The 24,659-nt window shown below is 38.9% G+C and overlaps 4 protein-coding genes across 4 annotated transcripts; 3 read left to right on the top strand and 1 right to left on the bottom strand.

Annotated features, from left to right (window-relative positions):
• The first annotated feature begins 7,089 nt into the window (after positions 1–7,089).
• LOC137714318 (uncharacterized) lies at positions 7,090–7,500 on the top strand. The gene has a single exon (XM_068453558.1). It carries the CDS (start codon positions 7,090–7,092, stop codon positions 7,498–7,500), a length of 411 nt encoding a protein of 136 aa, XP_068309659.1.
• Positions 7,501–8,793: 1,293 nt separating this feature from the next.
• LOC137716075 (uncharacterized) lies at positions 8,794–10,989 on the bottom strand. Its single transcript, XM_068455470.1, has 3 exons — positions 10,860–10,989; positions 10,662–10,775; positions 8,794–9,114 (listed from the first exon to the last, which is right to left on the bottom strand). The coding sequence occupies exons 1-3, from the start codon at positions 10,878–10,880 to the stop codon at positions 8,998–9,000; spliced, it is 252 nt and encodes an 83-aa protein (XP_068311571.1). The 5' UTR covers positions 10,881–10,989; the 3' UTR covers positions 8,794–8,997.
• A 2,748-nt stretch (positions 10,990–13,737) lies between these two features.
• Positions 13,738–19,159, top strand: LOC137714317 (probable serine/threonine-protein kinase PBL22). The gene is made up of 10 exons (XM_068453557.1): positions 13,738–13,836; positions 14,705–14,765; positions 15,261–15,396; positions 15,595–15,950; positions 16,591–16,826; positions 16,948–17,074; positions 17,145–17,216; positions 17,305–17,479; positions 18,042–18,174; positions 18,809–19,159. The coding sequence occupies exons 1-10, from the start codon at positions 13,738–13,740 to the stop codon at positions 19,052–19,054; spliced, it is 1,641 nt and encodes a 546-aa protein (XP_068309658.1). The 3' UTR covers positions 19,055–19,159.
• Positions 19,160–23,808: 4,649 nt separating this feature from the next.
• Positions 23,809–24,436, top strand: LOC137715912 (V-type proton ATPase subunit c1-like). Its single transcript, XM_068455273.1, has one exon. It carries the CDS (start codon positions 23,894–23,896, stop codon positions 24,392–24,394), a length of 501 nt encoding a protein of 166 aa, XP_068311374.1. The 5' UTR covers positions 23,809–23,893; the 3' UTR covers positions 24,395–24,436.
• Positions 24,437–24,659: the final 223 nt, after the last annotated feature.

The following is a 24,659-nucleotide window of genomic DNA, read 5'->3' as shown; positions in this document are numbered from 1 at the left end:
ATCATAATGAAGTGACCAACTAGCTTCTGATGTGATATACATTTCTTCCCAACATTCAAAGAAGTACTGAGTCCGAATTTGATCAACAAATTACCCGCGGAAATGTATATTTATTCATCATTTGATCAAAACGCTAATAAAGCATTTCTTTGTCGAAAGCATAAAGCTTTTGGAGTTCGTCTAAATAGTAAGAAAAAACTATCATAACAAGTTAAAGAGTTTATATGTGTTCAAAGTTGGATCCTCTTCAAAGGGAAATTAGCAACTGTCAAAAGGTTTGAAACGAAAACTATAAAGGCTTACTGTTTTCACCTCTCTCTCTCTCTCTCGTTGGGATTGTGGTGGTGTAAATTAGTTGCAATATAATATGAAAACCAGAGATGAGTTGAGTTGTATGCATTCTTATCGTTACAATTATTAAAAAGTTGCTGATGAGATAGTTTATGTTATTATAAAGATGCGTTTTTGTGGTGGTGGTGAACCTTGGGAGCGAGGTCGATGGTGCATTTGATTTTGATTATCTTTGGCCAGCAGTTGTTTGGGATATAGCCTATAGGGACAACACATATATATGCCACTACCAGGTCATTCGAGTTGCCTTTGTATTACTTTTTCAAAAGGTGGCTGGATGTTACATGGAACCCAATAATATATAGTTTTGTAGTGATTATTCTACCTTATCTTCGTCCATATTTGATGGCTTTCTGGTCGTTTTCTAGGAATAATAAGTAGGTAATGCTTTAAGCTGCTTCTTCTTGGAGTTACGCATGTAGTGAGAGCGATGTTTTGCCACTCATGTTACTCTTAATATTTTCTTTAGTTTTTGGGTAATTTAATAGTAGTTGGCAAGTGTATGAACATGATGATGCCACCTTATCAAATACTGCACATCTCATTATCTTGATCATGAAAAAAGAGTCTGAAAATAATTAACAGTTATCTATTTTCCTGGTCGGTAAGTATTGACTAAACAACAAATATATATTATTGAGGTTATTGTATGGACTTGCCTTCCCAGGATTAGATAATGCATTCTTTCTAGGGTTTGTATTTTTCTTCTTTAAATTATAGTCTTAGTCTTACAATATATCTTGGTTTTGTTGTTGTAATAAGCTACTACTTTTCTACTTATTTTGAAAGCTTCTTTCAAAATAAGTAAAGGTCCACCATCATCTCAAATGGATTAATTTTTGCTATGTCCTCTAAACAATGTCCGAAATCCCACGATGTGAAAATCATTTTGATCCAACTTGCTCTCTAAATCCATTTTTTACGCTAGACCCTATCCTCGAATTTCTTGCTCTCTGCCACCACCCTAGCATTGTCAGTAGAGTGCCGGTCATTCTTTGTAGTTGCTTTGCCAAGGACTTGATCTCTTCCTCCTTACGACCCACCCGATCTTCCATGCTTCTGACGATCGCAGTGAGGCGCCACTCACACTCAACCTTCGGCTCTTTATCAAAGTCTCCCTAGAGGAGGGCTGCACGAAGGTTGTAGGAGGACTCGACCAGATAATTTCCTTGGAGACAAAGACTGAAGAAGCAATTAGCACATAAATGGTCAAAAATCATGTATTCCCTCGATCATACTCTGATCCTCACAAATTGGCACATTGTACCAATTCGTTCGCTAATCGCACACAATGAACCGCACATTGGAACGGAGGTCATTTGGAACATCCATAGGAGATTATCCCCAGTAGGAGTCTCTCTGGGATTAGAAATTGTAACTTTATATTTTTGGTGAAGCGTGACACTACTGCACTGCTAGTTTGAGGTTCAAACTTGGGCGTGACACCTTTAGTAGGGTGACCCTCACTACTGCCACAAGTAGCATAATCCAAACCGCTTGGGTTGGCCAATGGGTTGGAGTCCAACCAGTGCCGAACCACCCCATGCCCACCCTTATTTCCTAGATAGCAAACAGTGCAGGCTGAGCTCCCAGATTATGAGCCAGTATATAAATGTTGCACAACAGGCGGAACGAGGGGATTGTCCTCTTATGGAATGCTTCACTTGAAAACAAGGCTTAATCAAACTCATTAAGTTCTTCAGCAAAGGTATAAGAACATTACTTCTGAAACTGCAACATTGAGTACAATGTTACCATTTGAGATATATTTCTGATTCAGGCATTGGACAGTGGTCCACCGGCAGCCGTCGTCACCACTTAAAGGTGACCTCTGGCCCTTGTGCAAGCACTTAAAGAGAAAGAAGACAAGGTATAAGAACATTACTTCTGAAACTGCAACATTGAGTACAATGTTACCATTTGAGATATATTTCTGATTCAGGCATTGGAGAGTGGTCCACCGGCAGCCGTCGTCACCACTTAAAGGTGACCTCTGGCCCTTGTGCAAGCACTTAAAGAGAAAGAAGACAACTTTGGTGAGTCCAAAGTAGCTCTGGTATTTGCTTGCTCAGTTAAACCGACACGAAAATACAGATTCCGAATCAATCCACTAATGAGTTAGATGGTTTATCTAGTCAATTGTTAAGGAAATATAATAAAATTAGAATTTAATTTTACATAAAAACGAGTAATGTAATTAAGTTTATAATTTTATTTTATTTCTATAATTATTGTATATTACAATCTTATAATATATAATTAATAATAATATTTATTATATATTATTCGAAATACTAAAATGCATCAATCCGCAATATTAGTACCCTCTCTCCAATCCAATTGGTTAGTGATGCATGTAAGGATGATGGTATTGAGCTATATTTTGTATGAAGAGGTCCTCAAACCCTTAGATTGGGAAGGAATGAGAAGGCCCACATCAAGGGGTGGTAACCTACATAGCGAAAATGGGGATCCCCTTCAGGCAAGCACTAAGCAAGTAAACTACATTATTTGTGGGAATTTCCTCCCCACGGTTGAAACAAGGGGCACTTTTGGTTCTGTAGTGTTTGAAACAATTATGTTTTCTACGTATTACTATATCTCTAGAGTCAATAATTTTATATGAAGAACTACTAAATTCAATCACTTGCTGCCGTTACTCTTCAGTTTTCTGTTGAGGTCTATAAGAGCAAGGAACCATAGATAGCTAGTAGGGAAATATGAATGAGGGAGGGAGAGAGCTCAGGCATGAGGGACAAAGTTGCTGCCAACTGGAATCTATTTGGATAGTGTACCTGTTGACGAGTCAATCGTTATTGGGTCACTTGCTATGAATTCAATAAGATAACAGGTTTGACATGATATGATTCATTAAGATAAAGGGTATGACTCGAAAAATACAAACACGACATGTTTGTCAAATCTACTTCAAAATAGGGAGAAAAATACGCTAACAAAATGTTAGGTAATGTGTCTCATTCATCTATTTTTGTTAGGGGCGCAACTGGGGTGGGTTGGAAGGTCAACCCAATTCTAACCCAACTTTTACAATTCGGGCTCAGATTTAGGTTGGGTTTCATTCGGGTTCGTTGTGGCTCAGGTTTAATTGGGTTTGGGTTTACTTGGGTTGGGTTCGGGTTGCCCAACTTTTCGAGTTTAATCATATAACAACTTAGTTTTCAAGAATTCCTAAAAAAATTAAGCCAAGTAGCATCAAAGCTAGTTAACTTTAATTTCATAAATCAATCAAACTTGCTGAGGAATTGCTTCGAGACAAAAAGAATTTAAGTTTTGGAGACTAACAATCTACTATAAAGCCTTAGGGGGGTGTAGTCAAACTTGGATTTGAGAGGATTTTAAAAGACTTTAAAATCCTAATATAGTCAACCAAAAGATTTTTAGAATCCCTGTAAATCTAGGTGTAGTCAATGGAGATTTCAATAGTCAGTTTTAAAGTCCATCAAAATCTAGATGTATTAAAAAATTAAAGATTTTGTAGGATTTCATTAAGTTGTGGATTTTGTGAGATTTGAGAGGAAGAAGTATATATATTCAAGACCAAATGGAATCCTACCTCACACCTTAGGATTTCAAATCCAGGGACCTCTTTGAACGTTGACTCCTCTTCTTCTCACTGCCTGCCACTTTGTTTGCTTTATCTTCTTCCTTCATCTCTGCAATTTTTTCTTCAATTTTCGTTGCTAGGTCGCATCATTTTTATGCAATTTTTTCTTCAACTTTTCATTGTTGGGTTGCAACTTTTTTCTTCATATATATTTGCAATTTTTTCAAGTTGTTGGGCCCTCATGTTGATTGCTATTGTTTCTGCCAAAATTTTCATATTACGATTGGACTGCTTCTAGTTGTAAATGAAGATGAAAGGTTTCTCTGGATTATGATACCTAAGTGTCTAATAGATTGATCAAGAGGAAATTTTGAGAGCATGTCTGCTTCTTAATTATGCTTGTCTTTGTACCATGCATGCATTTGTTTCATTCATAAATATTAGGAACAAATAAGAATAAAGTGGGGGAGGAAGTAGGATTGGAAAGGGGTGCAACTATGGATCTTTGAGTTCGGTTTGTATAATAATCTTGACTTTCTTTTTCGGCTCCAAGGGATGTAGTTCTAGAGCTTGAACAACTTTATTTGATTAGATTTATGACCTAGATTCATTTATCATTATTGGATTTATTTGACGGTTAAGATTCAACGCTAAAAATCTATCAAAATCCATAGAAATTTGTTACGTGAATCTTCTCAAATCTTCCAAAATCATACGGATTTGTAGAAGTCTACATAATCCTATGAAATCCATCACTTATCAAAATCTATTAAAATCCTCTCAAATCTAAGTTTGACAACACACCCCTTAGGATTTAGAGACTACGAATATGGACTGACTAATCACAGCCTTTTATTCCCTAAAAGCTTAAGTAATTATAAAGGGTAATTTATTAAAAAAGTATTAGAAAGGGCATTGGTTTTTGGACTTAGCCCACTTGGATGTAGTATGAGAATTAATTGATATGGGTTACAATCTGGTTAGATTGAGTTTAGTTAATCTAATTGGGTTGGGTTGGGGATAGACGGCAAATGATCAACCCCACTCAACCCAATCAATAAAGGGGGTTGAAATTGAGTTGGGTTCGGACCGGTTATAACTAAAAAAAAAATCGCTTGGTTGGGTTTAAAGTCAAGTTGGACATGGACGAGTTCGAATTGGCCCAACCTAAGTTGCACCTCTAATTTTTGTACAATACCAATTGACGTGACATATCACATAACATTTTCGTATTGTCTGCAAATAAATGAGTTTTATAGGATGCCCAATTGTAAACAAATGAATTGTTGCTATATCATTAGGACATGAGTTGTCCCAAAGAACATAATCTCGTTTGGAGTTCTATGACCGAGAAAAGATGATTCACTATATTAAAGGAATGTCAAAGAAATAGAAGAATAATTTATGTCCAACTTGAAAAATGAAAATGAGTTACTCATTAAGAAATCATATACATTACAATTCTCTCTCCCTAAAAAAATAGTAGGATAAGTAGACATAAGTTTTTCATGTCTAATCCTCACTCAAAGAAAAATCATCCATCGCTCTCTTCAATATATCTTGAGTTTTACAAGTTGTCAAATCCATTTAAATCCTAAGAAACAAAGGAGCGCTATTTGGATATCAAAGTTTTTGCTCACCAAACACAAAAACAAAACATTGAAATGTTGAAGTAGCCAAAAGTCCGAGATGTTTATCACATACAACCAAACTCGTGATTTGGAAGGTGCAGTGATCAAACATGTGATGCCCTGAACCAATTAACAAGGATCTTGTGGATGCCCTTAGTGAGAGAGAGAGAGAGAGTCAAGACTCATGATCAATCATGACTCTAACATTAGAGTGGGTGAGGGAGAATGGAAATATTTATTTGAGGTTTGGCAAATTGGCAACGGCATGCGTTTAAACATCTGCAATAATGTCAACTGCCAAGGCCGGTGGCACACACACAAAGCTTGGCTGCCCCATCATGAATGCATGTACATGGAGGTTGCCTTTGCTGCCCCTTCAAGTTAAGAAACCTCCACGCCATGCTTATGGTAGCCTCCTTCCATTACTTAGCTCCTTTTACACCCTACATTCCACCAAATTGCTTTTCTGTTTCATTGCCATCAATTACATTTGAAACAGTGCATAAATCACATCCATGCTTGTTTGCAATGCATATATTAATTGTACTTGTCGGGTACTACAAGACCACTTTAAATTTGATTTTCTATAATGATAATTAAACAAGACTTGTGACATTTTGTAGCTTGAGTGGTTATGTGTTCTTATTCTTACACTCGAGATTTTGTGCTCATGTAAATATAAGTTTTATTCAATGTAAATTTGGAATTTTATTTACTTCAATATCTTTGAATGGCAAGGCCGAACTCCTAAAGATGTAAGAAGAAAGATGTAAATTACACGTTTCAGCTAAAATATGTATTTTACATCCGTTCAAGACATTTTCATCTCTCATTTGAGCTACAAAGGGAAGACTTGGGAGAACCAAAATAGAAAGGGTAGTGTTATTTACACACTTCTTTTTATTACTTCCCACACATTGTTGTTAATTTATGTCGATTTTATTCAATCTATTCGAACTGACAGCCGAAAATTATGAGCGGTGTGTGGATAGCACCATCCCATAGAAATTAGTTAAAGAGATGGGGTCAAAAAGTGGTTTGCTTGTGATAACCATGAATTTAATTAGTATGTTATATGGTTGTGAAAATCTATGAATTAAGGAGTAATTAAGGACATAGTGGTTCTGAGAAGATTAAAAATTAAGGCACTCAAGTGGAGCAAAAACCTGATTAAGAGAAACTAAAGTATTGAAGATATTAAGGTTGTGAACAAATTAAATGACAATCATACCCTTTATAAATAACCTCTTCAAGGACTGGCATGCAACTTCTCAATGAAATAATGCTTCGTAAAAAATGCAACAAAATTAACCTTTAAAGGGTATTTCTGGAAATTTAGACATTCTTATTAGGATTCGGGGAGATCAGCACAGGACACCATCATTCTGTTCCTTCCTGGACCTCTTTTCCATCACCAAAATTCTAGTCCAAGCGAAGCGACAACCACTCCCTCCTCGGACCTTATAAAAGCCACACTAATGCACCCAAAAGTTTCATACGAAAAGACTAACTACTGCTACATACATTAGAGAGAGAAAAAAAATGGCTTCTAGGGTTTCTATCTTTCTCTTCTTCGCTTCTCTGACGTTTCTTTCCGTTGCTTTTGCCGTGGAAAGAGCCCCCCACGGCCTTGCCAAAGAAAACCCGATGGCGTTTTCACCGTCAGCATACAATTTTTTCCATCCAACGTCCCAAAACCCCAATGCCAAAGACCCATGTGTTGAATCCAATTGCTCACCATTGCCTCTTGCAGCTCAAGTACGATCAACAGAAGCACACGAGAGCAGATTCTCTACATCACAGAATGGGCGAGCGAGATTCGGAGCTGCTGGGGTTGCTGGCATTGTGTTCGGTTTAGCATTTGCAGTCTTTATGGCAATGGGCGTTTACTATGTGCTTGTCACACGCAGTGCAAATATGAGTCTAACCAACACGGTAAAACCCGATGTATGAAGTTCTCTTCTCACTGCATGAAGCTTCATGGCACGACCAAGCTATCTACAACCCTACTTGGATCTCTCTATGATCTATCCTTCATTTCATTGTACTAAAACCAGATTATGTAGTGTGTATCCATAATTAATTAGTGATCAGTGCACGGTATCTACGAGTTAAACATATTCCTTAAGGGAAGTATTATTGACACTCTAAAAATCTCATTCTTCACTCCTTACAAGTGTATTTTTATTTCCTAATATAGAAAGTTTGGAGTGTAGAATGAGATTTTTGGAGTGCTAATAACAATTCCCTTCCTTAATGGCAATTAAGTTTGTTCACTTTTTAGCATTCAAGCAAAACTGAGAAACCAAATGATTACCAAGCAATTTACATTGAGAGCAGTCAATGATAGAAAATGGAGGTCCCCATGTTAACAAGTTAAATAGCAAGTAACCTACACGAATGAAGATAAAAACAAAAAAAGGTTTCATGATTATGTCCTACGATTTCTAAAAACGTCAACATCGACAGTGGTGGAGTCAGAATTTTAGCCTAGGAGGGGTCTAAACGTCTCAATCTGAAAAACGCTCTCCTGATCTTACAAAAATTACTATGCTGAGTGATGAGCAACTGATCAACGTCGTTTGGATATGGTATGGTGTTGTTCTCATCATCATCTTCCCTAAATTTAAACCCCAAGCCTTCTAACTTTCTTCTTCTCACCCTCCATTGATTCTCAGACCAAAGGCCTCCTCAAAACTCACAAACAACAGATTGCCTGAACTCCATAGGAGCCACAAACCTCAAATCAAACTCAATGAAAGAAATTAAAATAAAAACGTTAGATTGGGGCTCTGAGCTTACGATAAACCTTGAAAATCATTTGCATAACACTAAACCTTTATGCTTGAAAAATCTCAGGATGGGCCTAGGATCATCCTGATCCTTTTATGGCTTTGCTTCTGAACATCGAACTCGTATCATAACCACTGTTCTAAAATCTCCACCTAGCGCCGCTTTGAGATAAGAATCCGCAAATGATCTTGTCATTTTTCAAATTGATGAAAGGCACTCCTAAAGTAAACCAAAAGTGTCACAAACAGCTGAAAGGAAACTCACTAGTACGGGGTCTTTGTAGTAACAACCATAAAGCTAGATATATGTTCAGTTATTCTAATGATCGCAATGGAAGAAAAGATCCAGATGGATTGGTTGGACAATCAGGGCCAGAACATTCGGGTCCCATTCTCTCGTTTTATCTTTGGTAAATCTTGAACTGTCACGAAGGTCATCAACCATCAAGAAAAAGACATTCACGGATGTAAATTAAAAAAATATAATATAGTTTACCGGCAAAATTATTATGCCTTTAAAATGATGGTCACGATGCATTATCTTCTGGTTTGCTCAAAATATGTAAAAAGATACAATGTGGGCAAGTTTAGCTCAGCATGTATAAATGTCACGCAAATAGAACTCCATACGGGGTGCAGTGCAGCAATTCAAATCTATCTACCATCCAGATGAACTAAGAGATTCAATCACAGGTCGAAATGTCTGGTCCACAGATTTGTTCCAAAGATGTGCAAGCTCTGCACGAGTTTTCCTTCCAAATATGGGCTCTGTAATCTGCAGAGTTTTGAAAGCCGAAATTGTTAGAATTCAAGCAAAGCAAGCTAGGAACTCAATAAATTACGAAATGTTTCAATCTATGTCACGCATGCTTATTGGTAAGTTCGGTTAATAGTTTCCAGCTACATGATAAGTTTGATGGAGATGATCTAAGAAAGAAGGCAAACACACAAAGTGCACACAAGTCCATAACATAAGGTCATAAATCCAAAGTTTACGACCTCACTTGAAAAGTGCACAGAGAGTGCCCAGCCAAAAATGATTCTAAACTCAACTTACCTATTCTTCAACTTTCATGAACCAAGAGTTTTATCCTTCACCAACTTCTGTTACATGAGCAATAGCTGCATCAAAGAAATTTAACCCAAAATTAACCTACTCCAACTTCAGTTTTCCTCCCTCAAACCCACCTTATTAAATGTTTAGGACTCGACAGTTCTTCCTACAATATCATTAGCAAATGGAAAAATTTAGATCCGGACCAAAAAAATGCCAGTATATGGTTTACAAGAAAGAACGAGGATCAATTTTGGATTCTGCATAATAATTGTTCCTATAATTAGCGATGAACAATGACAGTTGACCATGAATAATTTCAAGAAAGTAATAACTCTTTTTCTTAAAGTAATGAATATTCCATCAAGTTCATCATTAATAGGTCATGTATAAACTAGATTAGACCCATCTCAATGATCCTATATTACAACACAATACTCACAAGTCCCTAAACGATAATGCTTTCTATACAAACTCAAGAGAATTGTTATATTGGTTGGGACACGCCACATTTCTATCTATCTGATTGCCAAAAGGTTGTTCCTCCTTTCTGAGAAGATGCTACTTTGTTTTTCAGTATTGCTGAATATCAAATGTCCTATGAGGAACAAACATTTCTACCAAACAACCATTAGAACCATAAATTGTAACAAAATCATGTATACAAGTGTTTCCACCCCACGCCTTAGCTATTCCACTCCTCTAACTTTCCTTTTGGGATGTAGCTTAACTGAAATAGATGCATATGTCTATACGCCTACCTATGATTATAATCGTACATCATCAAAGTCAAAGATTTTCATATCAACAAGTTTCCAGGAGAAAGCAAAGACAGAAAACCCATATAATTACTCGCTGAAACGAAGAAGAACAAATATCCATCCCCTGATTTCCTACCATTTCATCCCCCGGATAACCGTGATCATCACCAATTCAGTTCTAAATTGTTATAGACCTCATTGGGCAAAATTTGTTGAGTTTATCGAATCCACAGCGGTACTTCGAGGTGTTCATGTACAGAGAATGATTATCATAGATAAATACAATAAAATTATAATAAAAAATCAAATATTTTCCCCAACAAATGATCCAAGTATACTGATCAAGCAACCTAATCCTAGCCATAACCTCATTATCTGGTAAACACGACCAATTGGGAAAAGCTACAAACCAACAAGATTAAGACTTCACACGCTAAAGCTAGGGTTTTCAGTCGGCACAAAACGACGCCTTAACACCAACAATTATACAAGCAAATTGGAAATTACCCGGGAAACTGGTTGAGGTTTGGTCCCTGAAATCGAGTTGTAGATGCATCGGCGCTGCTCGAACACAACGATCCCCGTGAAAATGCTTCCGAGTGCAGCGCCCAGCAGACGCTCCTGCATTTATAAAATTTTGTTCATACGAGAAAATCACGAACCGAAACAAAAGGGTTTGAATTTGTAATTTCGATTGAGGACTACCTGAGCAAGAACGCTAATCATGGCGGATGCGCGTATGGAATTTGGGGCTGTTCGATTTGATTTCTGTGCAGATGGAGGAGAACAATGGGTAGCTGATTTTGTTTGGCTCGCGCGACAGGGGAGAGGACTTGATTTGGGCTGGGTTTAAATTTATTAACTCCAGGCCCAACCCAAAAGACATTTACATGGGCAGGCCCAGTATAATGCATAGATGGGTTCTAACCCGTTACCCTAACTGAACCCGGTTAAGAATATCAACCCGTATAAGACGGGTTGTGAGAGGATGGGTTGAACTCGGGTTCACGAATTGTCTGACTCGGTCTATTTCGAACAATCCCGGCTTGTGATGTATGTTATGGATTGGTCATAGGAAACTTCATCGGCACACTCTTTTCATCCGCGTTCTTAGTTGTCATTGAAGTGTTAATAGCGCTTTCAGATATACAAAATAGTTGTGATTTCATTTTGAAACCAGTTTCGACGAGCAAAACTAGTTAAACTCCTTATAAGTTTACTGAAAGTTTATCTCCAATAGAAAGGTTACATTAAAATGTCAAATTTTATTTTTATAGTTGATATGACAAAACAACATTTTGTAAAGTCTCATATTCCAAATAAGATGTCGAATTAAAATGTTTTTTAGGTTATTTATAAGATCAAATGAGTCAGAATTTAATAATAAACTAATCAATAAGTGAAGAAAGAATAAATGTATGGGCTCATCATTAAAATAAAACAAAAAAAAATTTTGATGTTACCTTCAAATTTGACAGCAAAGTGAAGAATGTCAATCCATATGGAATTTTGGTATCTTCTTTGGAACCAGAAAATCATATTTTTGTCAAAACACGTTTGACAATCTCTATTAGAGATGCTCTAAGACATTTTATGTATTTATTTATTCTCACACTATCAACCAATAAATATTCGAAGTTGGGTTGGTACCTAGTACACACCAAGGCTATTGAAACAAAGCTCGGATACTATTTTGGTGTAATTGGCACAAACATTGCAACTTTTAAGGAACTAAACTTGTTCCCCTAAATGCAAATCATAAAAATCAAAACAACAAAAAAGACATAGCCTTTGAGAAATCCTCCAACAAATTCATTCCCAAATTACATTATTTAGTTTCAACCTCAAATCACAAGAATTACTGTCTGTTTCGGGTTGATTATTTGGGACAACTTTTTATTTTTCAAAAAAGTTTTAATTGTTCGACTGTTTGATAAAGTTGTTGAACGAGAAAGTTAATTTAAAGCTAAACTTCAAAAGCAGCTAGAAAACTTAAGATGCTACTTTCGTTTCGGTTTTTGCGCAAGCCAAATTGAGAAGATGGGGAAGACGTAAAATGAACTTTCTGAACTACCAAATTAAAAATCTGCAACTCAAATAGTTAAAAATATTAATAGCCTCCGAATAAGGCTTGCATGAAGGAAGAAAAGGACTAGGTCACAAGAGTGCTTCTTTTATTTTATTTTATTTTTCCATAAAAACCAACTTTTCAAAACAAGGATAGAGATTAGAGTCCCCTCTGCCAACGCTGGGCAGCACAGCAACCCAGTGTCATGTGACTGTCGCTGGTTGTGGGACCTTTTGGACTCCATGAACCGCAGGATTATGCAGGACCAGTCCGACAACGACTTGGTACCCAAAAATCCTCCTTCCTCGTAAACTCACTAGTATTTGTATTATGTAGACCCATAGATAAGCTCTTTCTGAACAAACATACACAATGACACATGAGAATGTACTATGGTACTCCGGAGTATCAGACCACCGTAGAAAATTCCGGTTAAACAAAAAATCTTTACGGTCTTGATGTTGAATTCCATAATAACTTGGGTTGGAAGTTAGAAGTTGGAACTTGGAAGAAATTATAATCTGGTTACACAACTACCTCAAATTTATGAGAGAAACTTTATTACATGCAACTAGTGGCATTACTCATGATTAATTGGTGTAGGTTAGTGCCATATTGACGTCCTAATTGCATGCAATTTCTTCTTCAAATTCAAAAAGTGAAGTTTGTTGCTTTGCCACTTTAGTACTGCAGTCTAGTAGTATTCATCTTCACTTGTAAGTGAGATGTCGTATGTTCAATTCTCGCCAAAGGCGAATTTAAATTAAATTATTGCTGGTCTATTGTAAGGCTAAGCTCGCTTCCTCCTCCTTAGTGTAGATAATATTGATTGTTCAAAAAAAAAAAGTTTGTTGCTTTGCAAAGAATACAATCTCAAATTTGTTCTTACTTTGGAAAGAGAAAATTCGTCAAAAAATTCGGTCATTATAATCGTTGTCTATGCACACGTGAATAACTGTCAGCCATTAATGTGTTATGAGATTAGCTTGTATCAGCTGAAATTCCACTCTTATTTAAGTAAGTGTTGGGACACATCTTCTCATTGACTCATGTGTACTTATATCATGTAGACTCAAACACCCTATATAATAAATGTATTGGCATATGAAAATGTACACACAACATGCTTAGTTTCTACGTAAGTTGACAAACACTTAAAAACTAAAACCTCTTATGAATCTATAAAAGAGTTGTGCAAGTAATATTTGTTTATAAGTACATGAATAACTGTCAACCGTTAATACATTGTAATACTTGCTTGCATTAATAGTTAAAATCTCACATAATGACTGTCCAAATCATTTCTAATTCTCTATAAAGCAACACAAACAATGATTTGACTTTCTTAAATTTGAAAAATTAATAATTTAATGCTCTACAGTTGTCTGAGACTGTCAACAAATGTGAAAGAGGCCCAAAAACAAAGAGGGGTTTTGAAGAACAACTGTTCTTATGTCATAGCATAGGAACATCCGGACCTACTTGGAACATGTCTTGTGTGTCATGTCATTCATTATGTCTGTGTTTAGCTGCTTTTCTGGGAGAGGAAGTCCTTGTTTCCAATGTAAACCTGCACAAGGGACCTCAACAAACTCAAAATACAAGAATTCTCCGGTAAGCTGAAGCCTTATGGCAGCAACAAAATAAACTGCTTTTTCCATAATCTATGAATCTCTTCAGCTTCATTTTTGCAGGGCATGTCTGCTTTTTATTTGTCCCTCTCTCTCCGTCTCTCTGGACTATATATATCTATATTTATTTATTTAATTTTCCTTGACATGTAGAAGAAGAAAAAAAAAAAAAAGTTTGCAAAAGATTCTCACGGATAACATGTTCTAACATTGATGGGAAGGCCCATTTAGTCACACTTTAGCTTTGTGTTGACTAACTTTTTCTGCATCAGTACTGGTTTTACACTCTTCTTGTGAAACAATCAAAAATTCGAAAATCTGCAAAGATTTGGAAATTTGGGGTCTCATTACTTTCGCGAGAATCCTAAGATTTTTCTGAACAGCAGAAGTAAAAAGCCCTGTCAGAAAAAGCTGCTTTTTTTTTCGTAAGGTGAAAAGTGAAAAACCCGAGGGAAAAGCACAGCACTTTCTTATCAATTATCATCATTCACTATCTGGGTTCTGGGACTTGAACATTTCCCAAGTTTTGAACTGTTTCATGTGGATGTTTCTGCGATTCCCATGGGAATCTCTTGGGATGTGTGGTTTTTGTGATTTTGTTTGCCAAGTGTGAATGCAATGTTGGGATTTTAGCCGTTGTACAAGAAACACAGCAAATGGTCCCACAAAAGACAAGACAGCCTGTTCTGTCGGTCCTTGAGGGTTCTTCAAGTCTCGAGAATCTGGATTGAGTGGCTGATTAGGGTTTTGTTTGGTTTAAAATTTGCAGGGTGGTTTGTTTTTTTTTGGGGGGGGTGGATTTTCAAATGGGTTGAGGCTTATTGACAATGCGCTTGTTCTGGTGGCAACAGCTGCCTCTGCTTCTTCTCATCCAGATTTTGGAACCCAGCAGAACAAGCTACATAATTTATGGTACTTTTTCTCTCACTTTGCTTGTTCTTTTTTATATATTTTAATCTAATCTAAACTGCCAGAAACGGGATTCGAACTTGAGTCGGAGTAGGAGCATTTTGCTCTATCCAACTTCGTTATTGCCACATCTGCTTGTGCATATTGTTTGAATGGAATGGATTCTTCTGTAAGAACTAAAAGCAACCATTTTTCCTACTGTTATTTGACTCATAGGATGAAATCATATGTTTAAGGTGCTGCTTCGAATATGTACACGGTGTTTAGATTGTTTTGGATATCGGAATTCCCTTTTAAACTGCTATGCTGCAACTTCTTGTTCATGTCCGAAATGGTTTGGCTAGGCATGCGATTGACGCAAAAATGTGCATGATGTTTAGGCTGTCATGTTCTTACTTCTTGTGGTTTTGAGTAACATGCTTTGCTTAATCTTCATTGCGATTCGCATTTGGAAGAATGCTGATTTCTTATTCTTTTTTCCCTCTCTGAAATATCTAGCTGAAGCTCTACTAACTTTTAAGAGCGGAGGCGGAAGTCCTCAACTGTTTGATAGTCGAATTGGAAGATGTTCTTGTCTAAGACAATGGAAAATTGTCAACTGTCACAAACTGAAGGACCCTTGCATTTATCCTCTGTAAGATCTCTCTCTCTCTCTCTCTCTCTAGCAGTGCATTCTGTCATATGTAGAAGTAAATAGTATATGATGATTCATTAAAAAAAATCAGAGTAGAACAATTGTTGCCTTCATAGCATTAATATAAGATGCAAGCGAACAAATTGATTATATTTCTGTAATCATGTAAGAAGTATGTTAGATGTTATGCTTCAACAGGTTTTCTGGAATCTGTTCAGTTTCTTTGTGGACTAACGCAGTCAGTTTGCCACCTTTTGCTCCAAGACTTTTCGTTACACACTCTTCAATTCAACTACGAAAAGAGCACCATAACCCAAGAAGCAGGAGGATAGAAGCCATAGTTGATGGGGATAACGGTACTCCAACACTCACACCTGTGGAAGAAGTTCGTGGCAACCATTCATCAAAACGGAAAATTGCAGCAATTACTGGTGGAGTTGTTGCCACCCTGCTTGTGATTATCATAGTGATGCTCGTTTACATCTGCTTGATGCGTGTAAAAAGATTAACTAGGCGAACATCTGAGACAGTATCATCTGCACCATCACCCACTGGTAAGTTGGCTCGTAACCATTTGAGGAATTTTCAGACCCTGAAAGGATGTAAAATGACTCAAATTAGGCAAACATCTAACTGCATTGGTCATTAGCCAAAGAATTCTGTGGATTCCTTGCATTGCATATTCTTGTTAGTCAAATGATGAGCAATACAATTTTATAGACATTGTTTTGAAGGCTTCAAAATTGAAGCAGCACTGGGGTAAGTAATGAGTTTCTGGCCACACACACCACGTTGGTACAATACGGACATGCCTTTCTCAAATTGAGGTCCTCAAGATAAATCAACTTGCTTGTTCTACGAAAGGGAGCAAAACATCCATGTGTTTGGATTATCTGTATTTAACCACCTTGCATTCTAATTAACCCAGTAAAAAAAAAAAAAAAATGGTGGAATCCTCCTAGCTAGATGGTCCAAAGTTGGCATTATGTGGTGCGTCTTATAAAATTCAGTTCCAGTGTACGTTGAAAAGATTACAGATGTAACAGTATGATGTGACTGAAAATGATGCGAAGTTGTTTCATGCTTGATTGATAATGTTGTACAAGAATATTAAATGGTGTTTTATCTGTTAAGGTTGTGGTTTGGCTTACTGGGTAATTTTGGTGAATTGGTTCCTTCTTTGATTTCTTTCAGTTCAGTGGGAAAGAGGGGACACATCTCCCTACGCCGTTGCTCATTCTCCATACAGTGCACCAAACTTGAGGCAACTCACAATATTGGAACTGGAGCAAGCAACGCGCAATTTCAATGAAATTAATATCATAGGCCAAGGTAGATTTGGTTTGGTCTACAAGGGATTGCTCCAAGATGGAACTATTGTGGCTGTCAAGAGACGCCTACATGCCCCAACTCAGTATTTCTTTCATGAGGTACGCAAGTGCCTATTCAAATTTCTTATCTAGTAAAGCATGACTTTCTTAGTGAGGTAGTGCCCAGAAAATGATTTGGCAGCAACTTCTGAGTATTCTGACTTCTCTTGATGTGATACAGGTAAAGCACGTAGCTCGTGTCAACCACATGCATATTCTCAGGCTTATTGGTTATTGTCAAGATGCTACTCAACAGTTACTTGTATATGACTATCTTCCAAATGGAAATGTTGGGAATCATCTATACGGTACTCTCTCTCTCTCTCCCACTCTCTTTCGTTCTCTCTCTCTCCCCCTCTTTAACAACATATTATGCAGATGCTGAAGGTTTACCTATTGGAAAGTTGGGCATAAAGCAAAGGCTATCGATTGCTTTGGGTGCAGCCAAAGGTACACCACCTGCTTCATGTTCCTGTGCAAGTCTTTATCTTTTGCATTAAATAATTGAATTTCCTCTTTCGTATATTTTGCACAAAAGGACTTGCGCACCTTCACAGTTTGGTGCCTCCTCTTCTGCACATGCATTTTTGTACAAGCAATGTTCTACTGGACGAAAGCATTACTGCCAAGGTGTCTGATTATGGACTAACCAAATTGCTAGTGGGTCATCATGCTGGCTCATCTTCAGCCGTAGATTGCTTTCTTGACCCAGAGTATGTAATCTATCCTTAAAGTGCTAAGTCTGTATGCTAGATTGTAGGATGTGGATACCACCTCTTTGTGCCTGTAATGCTATTTGTCACTAATGATCAAGATCGCTTGATATGCAAGAATTGCCTGTGAGGAATATAAGAGTAAGTTTCCTCCTCCACCAACTTATTCACCAAAGATTCCCCTGTTAATTCGTTGCAGGTCATTTTCGCACGTTAAGCAGTCTAGATTGGTGAAAACAATCTAACACTGAACAGTACCTTGATTATGTCGAGTTCTATATTCAGTTGAGTGCCAAACGATCAAGATTAGAAGTTGATTGTATTACTGTATGATTTAACTTTCTTCTAGTACTACATTGAGCAGCTAGTAACAATCTGCTTCTGAGTGCTTCATCAAGTTATGCCTCTAGTTCTTATAGTGGAAGTTGCTTCGAATTTTAAGTTGACTAATTTGATTGAAGAAAAACCTTCAGATCTCGTTCATTATAGAACTACGGTAGTTCTGTTTAGACTGAATTTGTTGATGATGTCCAATCTAATCTACTCCTTACTTTTTGTAAAGGTTGGATTCATCAAAGAAGTTTTCAGAGAGAAGTGACGTGTACAGTTTCGGGGTCTTCTTACTGGAATTGATCAGTGGACGTGAAGCGAATGCAAGAAACCAGTTGAACTCGGGGGATAATTTAATATTGCAGGTGTCTATCTCTATCTTGCCCTAACGATAACTTCTTATTTCCCCAGTCTTTACCTTTTAGGTATAGGCCATCAGGAACTTGTCTGTTGTTTGATGCCAAACGCCACCCCATCTACACTCTTGCACTCCACACGTCTTTATGTGGATGGACACTTCACTTCTCTAAGGCAAGCAAAATGATAGCTGAAGCTCTCTCTAATTTAATGTACATTCTCAAGATTCTAGAGGAGCTTGCAGGTTGTTCTTATCCTTTTCGGATCAGATCAAGTGGCGTAATTGGAGAGCTTTTAAAGAAAGAATGAAGGTTTTAGAGTGTGCGAGAGATGTAGTAGAGAGAAAATCCTAGTACATCCTGAACGAAGTTGATCAAAAGTTCGTGGAGAGGGAGAATGAGTCATCGGTTCTGAAAAATGCATTCACTCTAGCATTTACATGCTTTCATCATTATATATGCATTTATGCGTAGGTGTGAAACTTCACTGACTATTCGTTCTTACAAGTTTGTCATACAAAGAAGTAATTCTTTTGTTCGTTCTTAAAATCTGCTTATGTGACAACTGTAAACAATAGGAGAAAGCAACAAGGCGAAGCACAGACTATTTTCATTTCTAATCAAGTTCTGTTTGCTTTTGTAGGCGAAGGATTGCAAGGATTTAGACAGATTTGTTGATAAAACATTAGGTGACATGTCAAGGCAAACTGCAAAACAGATGATGGAGCTGGCACTGATGTGTGTAGATGGGAGCGAACGAAGGCCGCAGATGCAGATTGTTGTGGAGGAGCTAGAACGAATTCGTCAGGGGAGAGAAAGTAACCATTTTCATATAGAAGTTGATGAGGAGATAGGTGCTGTGACTCTTGGGAGTGAGCTTTTCAAATGAGTTCCTTGTATCAGTGTCTTCTCTTCATTCTTTTTATAGATTTGATTGATTTGTAATTAATTACACAAGAAAAATATATGATACATAAAAGCATTGTTGAGTACATGAATCAAATGAAAATAGTAAAAGTTCAGGGTTCAATGTATAAATTAGCAATTCTCTAAAAGCTGTACAGGTCTTCAAGAAAATCACTGGCTTTGGTGATGCAGCTGGTTGTCAATATGTTATATTCAATTCAAAGCAACCAAGCCGAGTATATCTCGATGTGCAATCTCTGGCACATTTTTTCCAATCCATCATTTAACGATCAAATAAACAGCTTAACAACTAGAGGTATGACTGTAGACATCGAAATTTCGGTGAAATGAATGTTGACCAATAATTAAAATTTCAACGCTCACGTGTCACATAAATTTCACATGTAGCGTGTGACTCAACGAAAAATCGAAATAAATTGGAAAGGTCATCAAATAGGACACGTGTCAATATCTGGCAGAAATGATTTATTTCATCTGATTATTTAAATCCAAAAATCAAGTTTTGAAATTCTATAAATAGGAAGCCAAGGCATTCATTTAGAAAAAAAAAAAAAAGAAAGGAAGAAGGGGAGAAAGGAAGAAGAAGAAAGAAAGAAGGGAATTTACATCACACCAAAACCTTGAAGCCTTGAAACTCTAAAGCTCTCAAGCAAATCCCGAAGGATCAAGAAAACACTCTTCATTCTTCGTCAAATCCTCCTTCAAGGTCAAGCCCCAACGGCCCTTGAAGAACTTCCGCCGACTCAAGATCAAGCTCCGACGGCCCCTTAAAGAAAGTGTTCATCATCCGTTCGTCCTAAGATCAAGCCCCAACGGCCCTTTGGATCAACAACCTCAACAAATCCACACATCCAATCAGTCTTCAAGATTAGACCCAAAAGCCCTTGAAGATCCGCTCATCCATCAACCCTCAAGATCAAGCCCCGACGGCCTCTTGAAGAAATCCATACACTCAGTCTTCAAGATTAGGCCCAAAAGCCCTTGAAGATCCGCTCATCCATCAACCCTCAAGATCAAGCCCCGACGGCCTCTTGAAGAAATCCATACACCCAGTATTCAAGATCAAGCTCAAAAGCCCTCGAAGATCCGTTCATCAATTGTTCATCCCTAGATCAAGCCCCGACGGCCCTTTGGATCAACAGCTCATCCACAAACCTACACCCTACGAAGATAGAATCAGAGGATCAAATTACAAAGAGATTGTAACCCCAAAATCATTAAACATAAAATATATTTTGTACACGGTATTCTTGTTTCTTGTTTCAGGAACTTTTCGTGTTTACAAATTTGGCACGCCCAGTGGGACTATCCCTACCTCTCATCTCTGTCTCCGTTCAAGATATTCAAGCACAGTCCATGGCTTCAGACAAAGAACAAGTCATGACTATCGGCACTACCTCCATTGAAAAACAGCTGGTTCAGATGAAGGAAACAATTGCAAGGCTGATAAAGACTGCAGAGGAGAAAAACTTGCAAACCGCCGGACTCATCAACCGTCTGAAGGCGCAACATGGTGTCATAGTGAAACCAAGCTCTCTTCTAACTAAGAGGACCGAAGAAGGCTTCAACCCAAATGCCTACGAACTCATGTCAAAGGCTAGGCATGACTTTGCTTCCCCTTCAAATCTTGGAAAGAAGGTTTCAAACACCGTCAACGACAAAGATCGCGACCTCACCGAGACTCAAAAGAAGTTGAAGGAGCATGATTATGGAGTTGACAACAACAAGGCTGGACTTGGCTTCACACCAAATGCACCCGTGAAGATTTCAAGCAAAATGAAGAAAGCTAGCGCTCAACACATCAGCGTGAGCATTGAACAAGACCAAGAAGAGCCTAAACCCTCCCCTCGGACGTCGGTCTTCGATAGGATGAGCCATTCAAGCTCCAGAACTTCAGTGCTTAATCGCATTGGTGGTCAAGACCCAACCTTTGTCTTCAAGAGGCTTAACGCGCCGACATCCCAAAGCTCTGTTTTTGAAAGGTTGTTAAAGCCTAAGAAACAAAGCAACACAGCTATCTCTCCTCTGCGACGATCAGCTTCAGAAAGACTTGAAGATAATGGTAAGCCTTTTGGAAAGAGGAAGACAACATCAAAGGAAGAAAAGCTCGATGGGTTAGGAGAAAAAGACGATGCTCGAAGCTTGATTCCTTCAAGGATGAAGCGCCAAGCAATCCTAGAGGTCGACACAAAAGGACCACTGAAGGTAAGGAGGCGCATCATCGTCCACACTAGCAAATCTTCATGCCAACAAACCCAACAAAACGGCACTGAAGAGGAGATCCAAGATGTTTTCTACATCACGGTTCAAGAAGGTAAAGAAGACGAAAGCCCGAGGAAATACTCAGAGTCCCTACTCTCCGACCCTGATCCAAGCGGCAGTACAACCATGCAAGTCATGACCACTGGAGCAACTTCAATCGAGGAACAGCTAGCTCAGATGAATGAAGCAATCGTAAAGCTCACACGGACTGTGGAAGAGAAGGACTTGCAGATTGCCGCACTTGTCAACCAACTAGATGCGCTGCCCGACGTGAAAGTCGACCCAAATATTGGCCTATTAAAGAAAGAAGACGACGAAGAAGAGGAGCCACCAGCGGAGAAAGTTGAAGAGAAGCCGAAGCTAGACCAAGCAATGGCATCCATGGGATCTCTCTCTATCCAGCAGCTACAGGAGATGATCGCCAGCACTATCAAGACACAGTACGAAGGAAGCTCGCACGACTCCGTACTGTACTCAAAGCCTTACTCCAAGAAGATTGATGCTTTGAAGATGCCAAGGGGTTATCAGCCCCCAAAATTCATGCAGTTCGATGGAAAAGGCAACCCGAAGCAACATGTCGCCCATTTCATTGAAACTTGCAACAATGCTGGGACAGAGGGAGACTACCTCGTCAAACAGTTCGTGCGTTCGCTGAAAAGTAACGCTTTTGACTGGTACACTGACCTCGAACCTGAGTCTATCAACAGTTGGGACCAGCTAGAAAGGGAATTCCTCAACCGTTTCTACAGCACTCGTCGTACTGTAAGCATGCTAGAGCTGACCAGTACGAAACAGTGGAGAGATGAACCTGTCATCGACTACATAAATAGATGGCGTTCATTAAGCCTGGATTGCAAAGATCGGCTTTCTGAAACCTCCGCCATCGAGATGTGCGTTCAAGGTATGCAGTGGGGACTACACTACATCCTTCAAGGCATCAAACCACGAACATTTGAGGAGTTAGCCACCCGCGCCCATGATATAGAGTTAAGCATCACCCGTCATGGGAAGAAAGAACAGATCGCCGACTACAAGAATGACAAAGTTTTGGGGCCCAAGGTGGATAAAGCTGCGTGGAAACCCACCAATGAAGCAATGACGGTCAACACAACTCCAGTCAAAATCCATACACGAGGCAAGGTGATTCAAACCGAAGCTTTTCGTGATCAAGAGATACGTAGACGCACTTTGAAGGAGCTTGAGGAGAAGACTTATCCATTCCCCGACTCTGACGTGGTTGCCATGTTAGATGACTTGCTGGAAAAAAAGGTGATCGACCTACCTGAGTGTAAACGGCCGGAAGATATGAACCGTACTGACAGTCCAAGGTACTGTAAATTCCACCGCTTCATTGGTCATCCGACGGAAAAGTGCTTTGTGCTAAAAGATCTCATCATGAAGTTGGCTCAGAAAGGGATCATCGAGCTAGATCTTAATGATGTGGTGAAGTCAAACTATACCACCGCCACTTCTGGCTCTTTGAACTCAAAATCTTCACCTCAACCGCTGGGGGCATGCTCCAAGACCATGTCGGTCAAGTGAAGTGAAGTTGAAGGATGGACTTATGTCACTCCAAAGAAAATGCACAAGAAACATAGGTCTCCTCCACAAGTTCACCAATCGGAAAGGGGGCAAAGCAGCTACCGTCAACCTTCAAAGCTACATGAGAGTGTTGAGGATGATGAAGTTATGACACAAAGATCGTCCGTTGCCATTACGATGCGCGATTTCTTCCCATAAGACTTCTTCAATCACTCAGTCAAGGCTCCTTGCTATAAAGATTGCAAGGAATGCCTCTCTAAGATCGTTTGACAAATTCCAAACGCTCCTCGTTCGCACGAGCCTAAAAGGCGACAATCAAAAGCTCCTGGTCTGCACGAGCATAAAAGGCGACACCAAAAGCTCCTTGCCTGCATGAGCTGAAACTGCAAACGGCACCAAAAGCTCCTTGTCTGCATGAGCTGAAACTGCAAACGGCATCAAACGCTCCTAGCCCGCAAGAGCATAAACTGTGTACGGCAAAATCATCATCAAAACCATCACTCATTTGAACTACGTTATGACTTGATCTCTTCGTTGGAAGAGTACGTAGGCAACTTGAAACTTCAAAACTTCAAGTACAGTCACATCAAAATAAATAAATAAATGTTTCATTAAAGAAAGTCAATTTTATTACAAAAGAAAAAAAAAAAAAAAAAAAAAAAAGAAAGAAAAAAAAATACATATGTTACTATGTATTAGAAAAAATATATATATTCTCTACTAAAAAAAAAAAAAAAAATACATATGTTACTATGTATTAGAAAAAAATATATATTCTCTACTAAAAAAAAAAAAAAAAAAAAAAAAAAAAAAAAAGAAGAGGAAGCAAAATGTTGACAAGCCCAAAATGGTGGGCTGGATTGTTGTGTTGAGGACGAAGGCCCATATACCCAAATCCAGGCCCGACTCTCTCTCTCTCTCTCTCCAATCTCCGCGATCAGAAATTTCCCAAATCTGAGAAACTCCAACCCCAATCGCTAATCGGAACACCGAAAAGATGGCGCCATCCACCTTCAGCGGCGACGAAACGGCACCGTTCTTCGGCTTCCTTGGCGCGGCGGCCGCCCTCGTCTTCTCCTGTATGGGAGCGGCGTACGGCACGGCGAAGAGCGGCGTGGGCGTGGCGTCGATGGGGGTGATGAGGCCGGAGCTGCTGATGAAGTCGATTGTTCCGGTTGTTATGGCGGGAGTGTTGGGTATCTACAGTTTGATCATTGCTGTGATTATCAGTACTGGAATTAACCCAAAGGCCAAATCTTACTACCTCTTCGATGGGTACGCCCACCTCTCCTCCGGTCTGGCTTGTGGACTCGCCGGACTTTCCGCCGGAATGGCCATCGGCATCGTTGGCGATGCCGGTGTTAGGGCGAACGCACAACAGCCAAAGCTTTTTGTTGGCATGATTCTGATTCTCATCTTTGCCGAAGCTTTGGCTTTGTATGGCCTGATTGTCGGTATCATCCTTTCATCCCGATCTGGACAGTCCAGAGCAGATTAGAGATACCATTGCTGTCAGCTTCCAATGTGAATGTTGTTGGCACCTCGGAAACAACAGCCACAGAAACTCTTCCGCCGCTCATTCGAATTCCAATTCCGCCGCAGCACCTACGAGGCCACTACTTCTCCGGAGACGGTGGCGGCGACTCTCCCTCCTTCACTAGCTCCGAGTCCGGCTTCAAAGTCAACTCATCCAACAACAGCCACAGGGACACCAGCACCACCAAGCCACTGCTCCGATCGCACGGTCTAAATGAGATTGGATC

Source organism: Pyrus communis, chromosome 14, assembly GCF_963583255.1.
Source record: "Pyrus communis chromosome 14, drPyrComm1.1, whole genome shotgun sequence".
Classification (NCBI taxonomy): domain Eukaryota; kingdom Viridiplantae; phylum Streptophyta; class Magnoliopsida; order Rosales; family Rosaceae; genus Pyrus; species Pyrus communis.
Note: the sequence above shows the minus strand (reverse complement) of the source record. Positions and strands in the feature narration are given on the sequence as shown.